We start from the raw sequence: 15,530 nt of genomic DNA on the forward strand, positions 1-15,530 counted from the left end.
AGAGTTTGACGAGCTTAAAATAGTATTTTTGAAAAGGGGAGACAAGTTGCAACAAATTTCTAGTAACTTGTATCAAAATTAAATTTAAAGTTTGACCAAGTTTTGTTTTAACAGAAATTCTCGCTTAAGCCATTTGTTTAAATAGTTGGAAATAAGACAACTTCATATTTTCAACTTGAGCTTTTATTAATTGAGTCATAGCTCAGCATTTAGATAAAAATAAATGTTTAAAAGAAATGTCTACAAGAGATCATGTACAAGGACTGTACATTAAAAATGCTTTGTGTCAAAATCACATTTTTCTGGTAACTGCTTACTTTTACCACTTTGGACAAAGGTGATTACATGTACATCAGTTTCCTCAAAATGGTTTTTGAGGAAACCGTTTTGAGTTTCCTCAAAAACCATCCTCTGACAAAGAAGTACCTCCACCCTCCTTTGGCACAAGTAAATCATGCAAAAAGCATTCCTATAGACTAACAGATCTGGATATATGCCGATGAAAATCCACCCTGTCTTTTTATCTATAATTTCTTCCATCTTTCCAGGTCGAGAGTTGACCTTAGTCCCATCAAGCCGTATTAAACTCTAAAGTAATCTCTATTGCATAATTTAGTGCAAATCATCACAGGTCATGTTTATGTGAGGTGCAATGGGTTTGTATCATCACAAGTGACTAAAATATGTTCAATTGAAAATATGCAAATGCTCCCAATTGTTCAAATGTTTGTTCATGCATAAAAAAGATGAAGCATTTTGTGGCCCACACACTAAAAGACCTCCTACAGATGACAAGCCATTACAAGTAATAAGGACATTTTTGCTATTGTTCAAGTTGCTATTGGGTAAAAGTATGACATATCTACAACTGATAATTCATCAAAATGTCTGACTTTAGGGGGAAAAAAACCGTTTCTGTTTTCCAGCTTGGTGACAAGATTTTGAGAGAAATAAATCCTCTAGGGGGAGCCACATCCTAGTTAGCTGTTTTAGATTGAAGCATTCAAGACTTAAAAGGTTTTTGTAGTACTGGTGGCCTTTATTTAACAGTAGATGGAAAGGAAGTAGGGAAGATAAAGAAAGAAGAAGTGCAGCAAATGGTCCAAGGTCAGGGATTAAATCAGGAACAACTGCATTGAGAACTGCAGCCTCTATATGGTACATCTGTTATACCACTGAGCCATGTGGCACCTCCATTAAAGACAAAATATTAAACTGGTTCAATTTGCAGAGTTCATTCTCAGTTTTATTTCATTGAGATCAAACAGAAAATGACAGTAATAGCCTTAATGTTAGTATATCACATTAAAGACACACAATATAATTTGAAGTTATTGATAATGTACATAATTCTTCATATGCAACCTGTAAATAGAAACATCTTAGAGTTCATCTCCGTCCCAACTGTTTCTTAAATGCCTTTAAGGACTTTGCCATCATTGGAGCAACTTCTGTGAAAACAACAAAAATGGATTACTGAGCAGGAATTTGACATTATTTAGTATTATGCTTATCTACTACATTTTCTCATTTGACTGCAGAAAAAAAGTTGCAATCTGAGGAATTGCTGTCAAGTCAGAACTACAGTGACAAACACTCAGCTTACTTATTTTTTTGCGAGGATCTTGGTTGTTGCTTCCGCCAGAGCTGCCGTTGCTGCTAGACCTATAGGGCTCATTGCAACTGGATCTCATTGGGTTCTCCTGATGTTTACTGCTGTAAACATGCAAAAATATATAGGTTTAGATGATTCATATAAATATTTAAAAAGAAAATAAGAGTGGTGATTAAAGCAGTACTAAACAACAAAAGCCCTAAAGCTGCCTCAGAAGAAACCAGTTTGTCTGGCACACACTCCCAGTTCTTGTTTGTTTAGCATCACTCAAAAAGCATTTCCTTCACCGTTATCACACAAGTCTGACCCCAACAAGCTGCTGTTGTCTAGTGATCACTTTGTGCTTTTATGTGGAAGAGCCAGGTGTACATGTTTTGTCAAAGATAAGAGCATGCACAATGCTGCATCAGTAAGTCATGTGGTTTATGGATAAAGTCTATAAGATACAACGAAATGACAAGCAACATCCAAAATAATTCCAAACAAGCTATTGAGAAACAGCCTTAAATTTCGGTATGTGGGTGGCATCCACCTGCACTTGAGCTGATGAGGCTGCTGCACAGCAGTTCCATGAATTTCCTGCTGAATTCGCACATCTCTTGGCGGCTTAGCAACGGTGTGAATAAATGCCATCTTCACCTGCCGTCCTAAAAGGGGCAGAAACAGGGCATGGAACAGGGCCTTCCAAAAACTGGAAGGCTTTTATTAGCCATTAAAAATAACCTCTAAAATGGCACTTTAATTATGTTATGTGATGTTTAGCTATAGTGCAAGTTTTTATTTATAGTCTTGTGATTGTCTTTCTCAAACAAATGCGACTATTAAAATGGTCTGGTTACTTAAGTAAATAAAAAATTGTGTTTAGCCATGTAGATGTTGAGTAAACACTTTAAAAAATTGGAGTAGCATAATTTCACCTAAATACAAAAAAAAAAAAAAGTTAATTAAGTCAATTGGTCAAATATACCCTCGTAAGACATGACTGTTTTTAACAATCTCTGGTGCTATAATTAATGTCTAAAACTTCCCATTAAATAAATGTAGCACAATAACTTTTTAATATATAGTTCACTTCAGACTGTCGAGAATCGTAATCCATGTCTTCCCGGTTTCCTGGGCTATAAAATGTCTCGACACAGAGGCCCATTACTCACTCTTAGGAATCCTTTAAAATGTGAAAGAACATGTCATGCCATTCAAGTAAGGCAGATGTGTCTTAGGAAATGGTTTCAAGAAAATTGACTCATCAAAGCCTGCTTAAATCTAAAGTGAGAGCAATATTAAGGTTTTAAAACTAGGAATATCACAAGACCAGATGAGGGCGCAAGTTCATCTTGCCAACATGAACAGTCAGGTTGATCATAATCTTGCTTTTTTTCTGATTCAGTTTTTGTCAAACATCAAAGACAACCTGAAGAGCTTTTTACTACTTTAGCCATGCCCAGGATCTTGCTAAATTCCCAGAGATTGTGTAGATTTACATTTTCTCAAAAATGAGGAAAATAATCTGTTGAAAGATAAGTCCAGAGTCCTGCACCAAGTGCACATCTCGTTACAAAATTGTGGAATCGTGAAATTAAACCAGTCTTTAAGGAGGTATATTCCAAAAATTCCATACTCATCTTTTAAAAAGGCAAAGAGCTATTTTCAGAGCAGAGAACCCACCCTTCGGCTTCTGAGATTGCGCCGAGACGATCGTTTTTGTCAGTCTTTTGAGCTTCCTCTCCCTCTCCTCAGACAGTCTGATATACATCTCTTTCCATGACTCATATTGCTGAAGTTTGCAGTCTTTGAAATCCCTCTGGCAGTGTTTTCCCCATAAATGGTCCGTCACTCCGATGTATATCTGTTGGAAGAAAAAGAAAAAGTCGACTCATAATCATTCAAGCATTGCAAAACTGTGCATACAGTGAATATATAACTTGAACAAAGAAATGTAAGATAAATTAAACAACCAAAGTGAGAATCGCTTGCAAACATGATGTATGGAAAAGTGATTGGCAAGCTAGCATGTAACATTAAATTTTTCACATAAGAAAGCAGTTCAGGAATGAATGTGGGAGGTTTTGTAATGGTAGACGGAATGGTTATCTCAGAAAAAGCAGTGCTCCAGTAAGCTAAGCATCTTGACAAACATGACAAATGGTATGTACCTATTGCTTATCTACAGACAGACTATAAAGTCATACAAGAGTATCACATGTAGGCAGTAAAATGGCCTGTACAACACTAGTGTGCAAAGGAAAGTGTGGAACTAAGCTTTGATTAAATTCAGCATGCCTCTGAATGTTGTGCTCATGGGAGCCAGTAAAATAATCTGTAATAATTGATTAATGGAAAATTAATCTGCAACAAAGCTTTTGGTTTATGCAAGTAAGCTTATTGAGGTAATTAAAGTTCTGAGACCTACTGCATCTATATCATGTGTTCTCAACATTTCTACAATAATGATAATCAGACCAGACTTTAGACTGATCGGTTTGAATTTGGATTGTTTAGTTCTGTGAGCTACTTCTGATTTACTTTACCACGTTCTGTTGGCTTCATGCTGCTCAAGTACGACACTTAGTGGCTGTCTAATGAAATTACATTATCCTTAGGAGGGATATGATTTAGAGCTTTCAATCAGTTGATCTCTGATGTACTCTCAAAACTATTAGTAAAAAAATACTAATACATGTCAATGTACTTTTCTAAGTGAAGTTAGCAGTTTTTTTCCTATGGCCAAACAGCAATAAAAACATTGCAGTTGTATATATATTTTTATAATTGCAAGAGGTAGATCAGGAGTTGAACCACTGAAATTTTACATCAAGCTTGATAGCATCAAAAAGATGTGATATCTACTTAAACTACCTAACATATTGGAATATTTACATCTCAAAAGGAGTAAGAGTATTTTGAGTGAGAATAATTTCATATCATAGGAAACAAACTTCTAGGTTTTAAATCATATTTACAAGAGGAAATCCTTTTAAAACTTAGCAGTCTGGAGTGCTAAGAAGATCAGCAAATTTAAGGCTCTTACACACAGATATACATTTTAGGTAACAAAACCTTTCCATCAATGTCATACTCTGAAGAGCAATTTCAACAGTAGTAGTTTGATCGCTGTTTTGTCCCGTTTGGGTATGTAGGTCTTGTGCACTGAAGAGGTCGGTCCTGTCCAAGACGGTGACTCAATCACCAGAAAACACCAAGGACACTATTTTTACTAATTGGGGGGGAAAAAATGGGCGTGATTATTATTTCTACAAACCTGTGTGACAAGGAAGCACAGAATTTGCCCACATGTAGCCACCATATGTTCCACTTGTCTGACAGAACTTTAAAGTTTTTTTTCTTAGTTGAGGTACCCCAGCGCAGGGCGAGAAGTAGTAACAGCAGCAAGGAAGGATGGCAGACAAGGTTCTTCGTTGAATAGCAAACAGGACAATAACTGGTCCAAATATATTTCTGTTGTATTATTTTGGCCCAAAATAATAAAAGATACTATAGGTATAGTTATGTAGCTTAAGAGAAACACTATGAGAGAGATCAAGAAAATTATTGGATGAATTTCTTCAGCTCAATGTTAGAACAAAGACACAAAGTTTTAAATATGAGAGCTCTGTCACTATACATCCAGAAGCTTGCTGGAAGGCATCAGCTGCCCATCACTTTCTTTCTAAACATTGTGCTGGTATTAATCAAGAAATTATTAAATATCTTCTTACTGGGTTGTACTCCTCTATTCGCAGCAGCTGCTCTGGTGTACACCTCTCCAGTACTGGCTCAAGAAGTTCATATGGGACTCCACCGGTCTCGTAGAGCACTAAAAAGAGATGCATACTTCTAAATATAAAATCCAAATACCTTGCAACAGCTTTCAGACATTACTCACAGTTGAGGTTGTTCTGAAGTGTGCGTATACACTGTTGAAACAAGCTCATCATAGTTGGGAGGAAAAGGGTTTTTGCACCAGAGTACACTTGCATCTTCTTATTCAGTCGCTGACCAGTGAAGACTACAGACTCCTCCGAAACATCACAAAAATCTGGCTCCTTATCAACTTCAATAAAGAAAATATATCAAGAACAACTAAAAGAGAGATTACAGATGTAATTTCTAACAAGCATTACCTTTCTTTTCAAAGAGGTAGGCAATGTTTGAAGGCTTTTCCAGTTCTTGGAGAGCGACGGGTAATGGCACATCCATCAAATGCATTAAAGATTCCTGTGTCTTCTGGCATATTTTTAAGAATTGTTACAACAACAAAAAAAAACCTATGGCATCTATTTTACACATAACATTTTACATATCAGGTATACCTGTTCTGGAAAAGAAGCAGATGACTTCAGAGGCTTAGTCCCTGGATTCTTTGGTGTTGGCTCTTTTGATGCAGTCTTGACCATTTTCAGAGCTCTCTTCACTCCTGAATGTTCTTTCTTCTTCTCCACATTCATGTCATAGTTCAAGTAAGATTCAAAAGACATGGAGGGTTCCTCCTCATCACCAATACTCTCTGCATCTTGGTGCCCCATTTTGGCCTTTTTGTGTTTTGAATATTTCTCACTTTCAGGATCTGGATGGGGTTTTAGATTGTCATGCTTTTCATAGTCTGTTTTTTTCCTTTTTCTGTTTCGAGTCTCTGAGCTCCTCGACATCTCCAAAGGTCTGTCCTCTTTGGCCCATTTTAATGTTTTTGAGTGATAATCACTGGATGAAAAGGTCTCTCTGTTTTTCATAGACTCTTTTGATGGCTTTGATTTTGTGTTTGATTCTTGTTCTCTCTCAGAGGCTCCTTTCAACTTTTCCCTAGACTCAGATTTGGATTTTTTATAAGAACCCTCAAAGGATTTGTTTCCATGGGTGTTATCACTGTTTTGTTTCCTCATCTTGGAGGCAACATTGTCGTCCATCTTGTCCTCTTGTATTTCAGCTCTGCTTTTTGAAATGTTCTTCCGAAGTTGTGTCTTGCTTTCTTCTTGACGCTTTTCATCGTTCTTGTTCACACTGAAGTTCCTTTTCTGCTCTTCAAACTCTTCTTTCTTACTCAGCATTTTGTGGGCCTGTTCATCTAAAGTATCTTGATCCTCATGATTAGATGTAGGGCAGTTATTGTTATAGTCATTCTGCGGAGTCCCATTATCAGAACAGCTTTGGTCATCCTCTTTGTTTTTAACAGAAACACTGTCCAACCATGCTGCATTATCACCATGGCTGCATAAAGTGACAATTTAAGATTGGGATAAAAAATAAATTCAGGAATATTCAAGCAAATTTTACAATAAAAAATTTAATAAATTACCTTGTGGACTCCTTTGGAACCAGTTTTTTCCAGCCTTTAACTAGAAACTTGGCAAATTCTCCCGCTTGTTTGTGTCTCCGCAGTGAGTTAACCGTTTTACCAATTCCAGTTTCCTATTGTGAATTTCAAAACTCATTAGAGCATGCAGTAATTTTAAAAAAAATATTTGTACTTGTTCTATAGCATACAAACTTACAGAAAGAATATCTAGTGTGATATCCAGATCCTTTAGTTTCTGCAAAATCTTTAGAACCTGAAAGAAGAATTGGAGACATATTGGGTGAGTTCATGTTTTTGAAAGTTGCTGTTGTCATTAGAAAAATCAGTAAGGAAAGTCGTTTTAAAATGAAAGTGCAGAATGAAACAAAACCCCATTTCCTTTTTCATGTAATTATTTGCACATTGTATTTGTGAGCAACTCAACCATTTATGAGCAGTGACATTGAGGGGTGAAGCAAATACTTTGCTGCCACATGAGGTGTGAAAGCATTTCAACGTGTAAGAAAAACGGCAATTTATTTGGTTTTTATTACTTTAAAAAAGAAAATTAAGTGAAACTAAAATTAAGAAGTTATTGTTTTTCTATAATATCATAAATGTATGCAAATAGACATTTGCACATGTGGGACATTTTTGCTGATAAGAAAATGTTTTTTTACAGCTAATCTTTGTGCATATTTATAAATATAATTTATGTTTAGGAATCATGGAACCCATTCAGTGGAATGACTCTTGTATTTTTCCTAATTTCACCAGAATTTTAGAAGTGTGTTCATCTTATGTGTTTTTTTTTCTTTCAATATTTAAGAAAGAAAATTAAGCCAGAATTGTATTTTCAATTTTTCTACTTTATTGAGCACAAAAAGCAAAAGTGTCTGTTTAATTTTTATTTCTCGTTTTGAAAACAGAAATCAAACTACTACCTTTTTTTCTGCACATTTCTGGTGAGAAATATATAATTATTGTAGGCTATTAAAAGAGCAGCGTGGTAAAACGTATTTTATGAATAAGCCTGCCAATAGGTAGATGACTGCACTGAAACTAACAGTTGAAGCACCAAATAAGGTAGTGGTGGGTTGGGGTCAACACAGCTGCTGACTGTGCATTTAGAGCAGATCTATGTATGGATACGCACACCCACTAATCTCGCTCCCTAATTTATACATGGTTACTGGCTTCATGTCTTTAAAACTAATACGATTTCTATTTCATGTCTGCATTTAAAGTGCTTTCAGTGAAAATTGGTCCAATATTTAAATGCAGCGTTACAACTGCCTGCACATCGCCCCCACCTTCTCTGATGACGAACAACAGCAATAAGTTGAGCAGATGGGTGAGATGCCAGTTTTAGCCTGAGGTTTTCCCATATAAACAAGACGGACTCTTGCAGCTACGCGTTTTAAGACTTGAGCATGTTCTCAGCTTTTACCACGTGAGCAACAAAGATGAGCAAAAGATACCAAGTCATTTTCTTACACTCTCAGTACCAATTTATGTGTTTAAATTTAAATGTATATTAAATACGGTAAACATTATGAAATTAAATCGAGTGGTTGGGAACTTTTCTAGTGTATTAGAATAATTGGAGGTCTTAATCATACAAAATAGAGGGTTGTATCGGCTGCTATAGAAGAAAAATAAAAATGTAAACTTTTCCCTGCTTTGTTGGGTTTATGTGCCGACTTAAAGAAAGAAAGAAATCAAATCTACCGTTGTAGGTTCTGCTTTGTCTGACAGCTGAAGTTTGAACCGCGTGATTTTCTTCACCACATCTGAGCTTCTGGCCATCACGACGGTTCACGTGCAACCGCTTGCGCACACCGGGCAGCGCGCGCCCATTGATGACAGTAATATAATGGGCGGGACCGAGAAAATGCAGCCCCTACTCAAGATAATAAATTAGATCAAACAACATTTGTGTGAAAACGGCTCCGTGGTTTAATGATGTTGTGAGAAGAAGTTCTTATATTTTCTTCTGTTTTTTTTAATTTTTTTATTTATTTATTTATTTTTATTTTTATGAAATTAAATTAATTACTAAAGGGGTCACGTGAACAACAGTAGGGACTAAAACAATGATGATCGCTCTACATTAAATGAACTTAAAGGTTAAAATAATTATGATTCAAAATATATAAACAATAAATTCTTAATTCACAAGATTATGTATTGAGTATGAAGTCGGTCAACACTTTGCAACCACGAAAAGTTTAGAAAAGTCTTTCCACAAGATTTAGGTGTTTAGGCTTCTGGGAATCTGTGATGAAAATTTTTCTTCCAAGCTGAAGATAGAATTCTATGAAGGACAAGTTCGCCAAATCAAAATTGTTTCCAGAGTCACAGTGAGGGCTATTTTTTTGTTCAAGGTTGTTAATGTAGAGGCAAGAATATTTTATATCCTTTGTGGGTCCTAAAGAACTTCACAGCACCTGCCCCAAGGCAGAAGAAGGGAGTGATTGAATATATGCTTTCACAGATTACAGAATGGTGGTGATTGTTGTCACCCAGTGATTTAACTTTCCTAAATGGTCAGTTTAGTGTTGTGTTTGATGAAGAGGGTGTTGTACCATTGGACAAGACTGGAGAGACTATTTCAGCATAATCTAAGACCGTTAATCATTTAATACAGCATCCATCCATACATTTGTTTGTCCAGATTTTTGATCTTGAATGCTTCTCGTAATATTTAGAATACAGTAAAATATGTAACCCCTGCTGTAAACTATGTGTAATTGAAAAAAATATATACATTTTCTCTTACTCCAAAAATGTACTTTGCATAAGAATGTGAAATATAGAGCATAACATCTGCAGTGATGAGCATAATCCTACGAGGATTCTGCCAAATGTCAAGTCCAAATTGGCCATACTCTCTCTCATCAGAGAACATCAGGGGTCATTATTTCCATCTTAGCCAGACTGTTTAAATTACCTCCAAGATAATGTTTAAAAAAATGATAACAAAACAAGATATTAATTATACATTGATTCTGACATATATATATTTTTTATTTCCCCATTTTAAAAGGTAAAAGAATATTATTTTCATAGGTTTTCGATGCAGATACAAATTGAGTCATTCACAATGTTTTGTCATAGTAAATGGAGGCTACCATGGGGAACTATTTGTTGGAGAAGCTCTGGTCCCTGCTTGCTGCCATACAGTTGTTGATTGGCACTCAGTTGTATGGAGGAGGAGTTTACTCCGTGTCTTTCTGTGGGGGTGAAAGCTTGTCTCTCTCTCCTGCTCCAGTAACTGGAGGCACAGGTTCCTTCTTCTTTGGCCTCAGTTCCATTCTCAGGTAAGTTGAGCTTCACAAAACTTTATCATAATAATGACATTGAAAATGCAGCTGAGAAAATTGAGTGTTTTATTGCTAAATATATTTTATAGAGCTCTGTACAGAAATACTACAAGCATTAAGTCAACTGAGTATGTGATACAGTGAAGAGATTTTATTCCCATGTGGAGGGTGTTGACTGCAGACTTATTTAGGATAATATAAAATGTTTATGATGAGTAAAAGGATACAACAGAGTTTTTTTAGTTTCAATTTGAATTACCAGAGGACACGAGGCATGCTGCTCAAGCCCCAAAGACTATAAAAGGAGGGTCATGAGAGAGCCACCCAGCAATGCTATTCCTGGACTTGCTACTGATAAACTGCGACAGATGCATGGGGGGCATGTTGAAATACTCCTGCTTTGCAGAATAACTGGTTGCACTCATGTTAAGCTGTGAAGGAATGGTTTTATCAAAATTAATTTACATTTTTAGAAAAATAAATAAGAAATGTAGAGCTTTGAAAGGACAGATTTGTGTAAACTAAACAGTACAAAAATTAACAATCACTACCAACCTAATATTGGTTATGTTGGTGCCTTGCCATCTGAAATAACTCCTACAGTTTAAAGTATAGACTGTCTGATACTAAGAAATAATAGTTTGTATTGCCACTGAGACTGGGTCAATATCTTTTATAGCAGCCGACTGTTGTTTTAATACATCACAAGAGTTTTCAGGGCCAGGTGAACCTTCACTCATGACTTTGGTGTCTTTAAGAGTAAATGTTTTGGTCCTGAAGGTCCTGCCACTGAGTAGTGGTTCTTCTATGAGGTTTAGCTGGTCAGAAACGTGTCCTTTATGCCTGCAATCACAATGTTGATCAGAGTGCACATAAGCAGGATGCATTTGTTACACCTCATTTACTGCATCACGGAATGATTTCTGCATTTTCTTAATCTCTGAAATGATTTTCTGGTAAACTCTGACATGTGTGCTCATTTTCAGAAAGATACGGGCTGCGTTCCATTGCTACAACCATGGCACCCAAAAAGAACAAGACGACCAAGAAGAGTAAAGGAGACATAAATGACATTATGGTGGAAAACAGTCCCATTAACAAGTTTAATGGACTAAATGCTCTGATTGAGGGAGGAAATGGCTTCAGCTGCATCTCAACTGAAGTTACAGATTCTGTGTACGCACCAAATCTTCTGGAGGGTTTGAGCAACATGCGACAAGAAAGCTTCCTCTGTGACCTCACTGTCACCACCAAATCAACAACATTTGATGTCCACAAGGTTGTCATGGCCTCTTGCAGTGAGTACATTAGAAATATCTTGAAGAAGGATTCGAGCCTTCAGAAGATAGACCTGAATGATCTTTCACCAGTTGGTCTGGCAACTGCAATTACATATGCCTACTCAGGAAAGCTTACCTTATCCCTTTACAGTATTGGCAGCACAATTGCTGCAGCCAGGTTGCTTCAGATCAACACCCTGGTAAAAATGTGTAGTGATTTCCTCATGCAGGAACTCAGTGTAGAGAACTGCATGTATGTGGCCAATATTGCTGATGCCTATGACCTTAAAGAAACCAAGGAAGCAGCTCAAAAGTTCATGCGGGAGAACTTCATTGAGTTTTCTGAAATGGAGCAGTTCCTGAAGCTAACATATGAGCAGATCAGTGAATTTCTCTCTGATGATTCCTTGCAGCTGCCCTCTGAAATCACAGCCTTCCAGATTGCCATGAAATGGTTGGACTTTGACGAGAAAAGGCTAAAGTACGCAGCAGATCTCCTAACTCTCATCCGCTTTGGAACAATCTCTGCTCAAGACCTTGTGAATCATGTCCAGAGTGTTCCTAGGATGATGCAAGACCCTGAGTGCCACCGGTTACTTGTTGATGCCATGAATTACCATCTCCTCCCGTATCAGCAGAACATCCTCCAGTCACGTAGAACAAAGGTACGCGGTGGCCTCAAGGTGATTCTCACAGTTGGAGGGCGTCCTGCTTTGACAGAGAAATCTCTCAGCAAAGATGTGCTCTACAGAGATGAAGATAAAGTTTGGAATAAGTTGACGGAAATGCCAGCAAAGAGTTTTAATCAGTGTGTGGCAGTACTTGATGGCTTCCTGTACATAGCAGGTGGTGAGGACCAGAATGATGCAAGGAACCAGGCAAAACATGCTGTTAGCAACTTCTGCAGGTACCAACTACTCTGTTTGAGTTTACTTTCTGTCACTTTTCTGTGGTGACTTATTGCTTTTCATTGTTTAGGTATGACTCCCGCTTTAACACCTGGATTCACTTGAACAACATGCTCCAAAGACGCACCCACTTCAGCCTCAACACCTTCAATGGCCTCCTGTTTGCTATTGGTGGTCGAAATGCTGACGGTGTCCAGGCCTCTATGGAGTGCTATGTACCCTCCTCTAATCAGTGGCAGATGAAAGCTGCCATGGAGGTGCCGCGCTGCTGTCATGCCAGCTCTGTTATTGATGGTAAAATCCTAGTATCAGGAGGCTATATCAACAATGCCTACTCCAGGGCTGTGTGCGCCTATGACCCCTCCACCGACACCTGGCAGGACAAAAACAGTCTGAGCACTCCCAGAGGGTGGCACTGTGCTGCTTCTATTGGAGATCGAGCCTACGTTATTGGCGGCAGCCAGCTTGGAGGGCGAGGAGAGAGAGTTGACGTCCTCGTTGTTGAATCTTACAACCCACACAGCAGCCAGTGGAGCTACTGCGCACCCCTTCACACAGGGGTTAGCACCGCTGGCATTTCCATTTTGAACAACAAGATCTATCTCCTGGGGGGCTGGAATGAGGGCGAGAAGAAGTACAAGAAGTGCATCCAGGTTTACAACCCTGATCTCAATGAATGGACTGAAGATGACGAGTTGCCTGAAGCTACAGTTGGCATCTCATGCTGTGTCGTCACTATACCTACAAGGAAAACACGAGAATCCAGAGCCAGTTCAGTTTCATCTGCACCAGTCAGTATATAGGGCTTTAGAGCTCAACAATGATATAGTTCAGTAGATCAGATCTCCATTTTGTCTGTTGCATTCTTGGTACCAAATGGACATCATGTTTCTTTATTTAACTAAAGATTAACAAAATTGCAAGATTTGCCACGTTTAGAAACTATTTCATTACTGCTACACATTGCTTTTTTGATGCAAAAAAATATTTCAAAATTATACAAAACATAGTATCACATAACTAATTTTTAAAGGGGCCAATTCAACTGGAATATTTTTACTTCAGCCGTTACAGTTAAACTAAGGCAAATTTACTCTAATAACATGATACGTTGAAAGAAACATAAGAACAATGTTGATCAAGGTTATAATGCAATTTGCTACTATGATCTTCTCATACTGTACTTGAATAGAATAAGAAGATGCAGATGGAATGAGTGTGATGACACCTACCAGGAGTAGGTGCCTGTGATCAGTGCTTCAGCGTATTCAGTTACTCCACAGCACCTCAGTTGCAGCTTACAGTACACCTATGCTGTATGCATTTTATGTTTTAATCACTGCTGGTATAATTCAAACAGGTTCTGTGCTGAAAGTAGGTGACTGGGTTCATGAATGGGTTCCGATGGGAATTATTTCTTTTAAAAAATACAAAGAAAAATCCAAGACAGCAACAAAGTTCAGAGCCTGAGCTTGTCCTGAAGGTCATAAATTTTCTGACTGCTCATGTCTTTGTGTTTTATGTTTGTTTTTAAATTAAAGTGACAACTTGTTATCTTCTCTGTGAACTGTGTTTTATCACAAAGGAACATTTAGTAAAATTATTTTTACAAAATTCTGTAAATTTTGGACACCAAAAATTATATTTTGTGGGTGTCCAGGTATCCAAGCTCTTATTGTAGAACAAAACAAAAAAAACTTAAAAACGACCAGCATGCTTTGCTGGTCTTCATATTATGAAGATGTTTAAATATTAATATTTAGCTTTTAGTATCTCATTTTGATAGGAAAAATAGTTAAATATTGCTTCATCGAATTTGTATCGACTGATTCTCTTTTTATTAGAAACTCCAAAGTTTAAAGCAGAAACATGAGAATTTATTTAATTATTCTGTTTTTGTTTTTGTAGAGCAGCTGAAACAAATACAAATTAACTTTAGAGAATTTTCTTCCCTTGCTAATGTACACATTTACAAATTAATGCCTCTGCTTCAGTATTATAGTAAAAGAGAAAAAAATGTTTTGCTTTATTTTTTTGAATGTTGTTTTACCCACATTTACAGAATTAACAGGCAATTTACTTCTGGTAAATCTGAACTTTTAACATATCAATGCCCCTTGGATAGCAGCTGTTAGATTATTTTCTGATCTTTGAGAAACTGCAAAATGAAGAACATAATGGAAAACCACTGTCATTTCTCTAAGCCAACAACAGAGTGTTTCAGTCTGATCCTTCCTCAGATTGTATGTAACACAGAGCCACAATTGGGGATCCTTTCTGCTCTAAGCCTTCTATTTTGAATTTTTGAAGAAAATAGTGTAGTTTAAATTACTGCAACATTTAATTTTCCTATGAGATTAACACAGTATGTTTGAATTTGAATTTAAATTCGACTTAGGATTTGACTTTTAATTTGAAATATGTTATTTCGGCTCCTAATCAAGCTAGCTCATATCATGTAAGAACACAGGAAGAAAAAAGGTAAGAAAATAAGGTAAAAGTTGCAACAATAAAAACACTTATTCACAAGGCAACATTTATTTGGGTGGTCACTGATGTATCAATTCTATGTCATTATAGCACATTTTCCCTGCTTAAATATTGCATTAGCCTTGTAATCCAGAGCATTGACTTGCACACCCACTACTGTTTGTACTGACTCAAAGCTTTCAGCAGAATACAATAACAACAGTTTATGTCATGCCTGTACAATTATACTCTTTATCTGAATGTGTGTAAAAGTTGCCCTTAGTCATGAATGAGCTGCACAATACTGATCACCCAGAGGCACTCCCATTATTGAACACCTTTTACAAACTAGCCAGTGGCAACATGCCGCTGCTTTACATAATCTTTGACTGGAGATGAAATGTGATATGGGCTGCACAGGTGCGGCATGCATGCCAAGAGCCTCAATTTCTCTACCGTGTCCATTGGGTTGTTTTTAAATGTTTCTTGTTGTGCTCGGGATTCTTGAAATAAAATGTTTGGTGTAAATTTGTTGCTGTATTCATTCACCCAGAACCTTAGAGACACAATAAGATTATTACTGAGTTTAATGTGAAACATGGTAAGCTCTTAGATTCTCCTGTTTCCTGTGTGGGTGTTTGCATTTAAAAAAAACAAACAGGA

The 15,530-nt window shown here is 37.0% G+C and overlaps 2 protein-coding genes across 2 annotated transcripts; one reads left to right on the top strand and one right to left on the bottom strand.

Moving 5' to 3' along the window:
- Nucleotides 1-1,219: 1,219 nt before the first annotated feature.
- Nucleotides 1,220-8,960, bottom strand: eloal (elongin A, like). Its single transcript, XM_032552672.1, has 11 exons — nucleotides 8,616-8,960; nucleotides 7,102-7,158; nucleotides 6,906-7,018; nucleotides 5,926-6,817; nucleotides 5,737-5,839; nucleotides 5,499-5,666; nucleotides 5,332-5,429; nucleotides 3,281-3,461; nucleotides 2,148-2,262; nucleotides 1,607-1,716; nucleotides 1,220-1,451 (listed from the first exon to the last, which is right to left on the bottom strand). Exons 1-11 carry the CDS (start codon nucleotides 8,691-8,693, stop codon nucleotides 1,390-1,392), a joined length of 1,977 nt encoding a protein of 658 aa, XP_032408563.1. The 5' UTR covers nucleotides 8,694-8,960; the 3' UTR covers nucleotides 1,220-1,389.
- A 1,124-nt stretch (nucleotides 8,961-10,084) lies between these two features.
- On the top strand, nucleotides 10,085-13,957 carry klhl31 (kelch-like family member 31). Its single transcript, XM_032553982.1, has 3 exons — nucleotides 10,085-10,207; nucleotides 11,197-12,397; nucleotides 12,469-13,957. Exons 2-3 carry the CDS (start codon nucleotides 11,229-11,231, stop codon nucleotides 13,199-13,201), a joined length of 1,902 nt encoding a protein of 633 aa, XP_032409873.1. The 5' UTR covers nucleotides 10,085-10,207; nucleotides 11,197-11,228; the 3' UTR covers nucleotides 13,202-13,957.
- The last annotated feature ends 1,573 nt before the right edge of the window (nucleotides 13,958-15,530 follow it).

Source organism: Xiphophorus hellerii, chromosome 22 (assembly GCF_003331165.1).
Source record: "Xiphophorus hellerii strain 12219 chromosome 22, Xiphophorus_hellerii-4.1, whole genome shotgun sequence".
In the NCBI taxonomy this organism is placed as follows: domain Eukaryota; kingdom Metazoa; phylum Chordata; class Actinopteri; order Cyprinodontiformes; family Poeciliidae; genus Xiphophorus; species Xiphophorus hellerii.

Excerpts from the sequence above, each read along its gene's own strand:
- eloal (XM_032552672.1), bottom strand. The coding sequence starts at position 8,693 with ATGGCCAGAAGCTCAGATGTGGTGAAGAAAATCACGCGGTTCAAACTT. Across the intron at positions 7,019-7,101 it reads TCACACTAGATATTCTTTCT|GAAACTGGAATTGGTAAAAC; the intron begins GTAAGTTTGTAT and ends AATTCACAATAG. Across the intron at positions 3,462-5,331 it reads GAATAGAGGAGTACAACCCA|ATATACATCGGAGTGACGGA; the intron begins GTAAGAAGATAT and ends TTCTTCCAACAG.
- klhl31 (XM_032553982.1), top strand. The coding sequence starts at position 11,229 with ATGGCACCCAAAAAGAACAAGACGACCAAGAAGAGTAAAGGAGACATA. Across the intron at positions 12,398-12,468 it reads GCTGTTAGCAACTTCTGCAG|GTATGACTCCCGCTTTAACA; the intron begins GTACCAACTACT and ends TTCATTGTTTAG.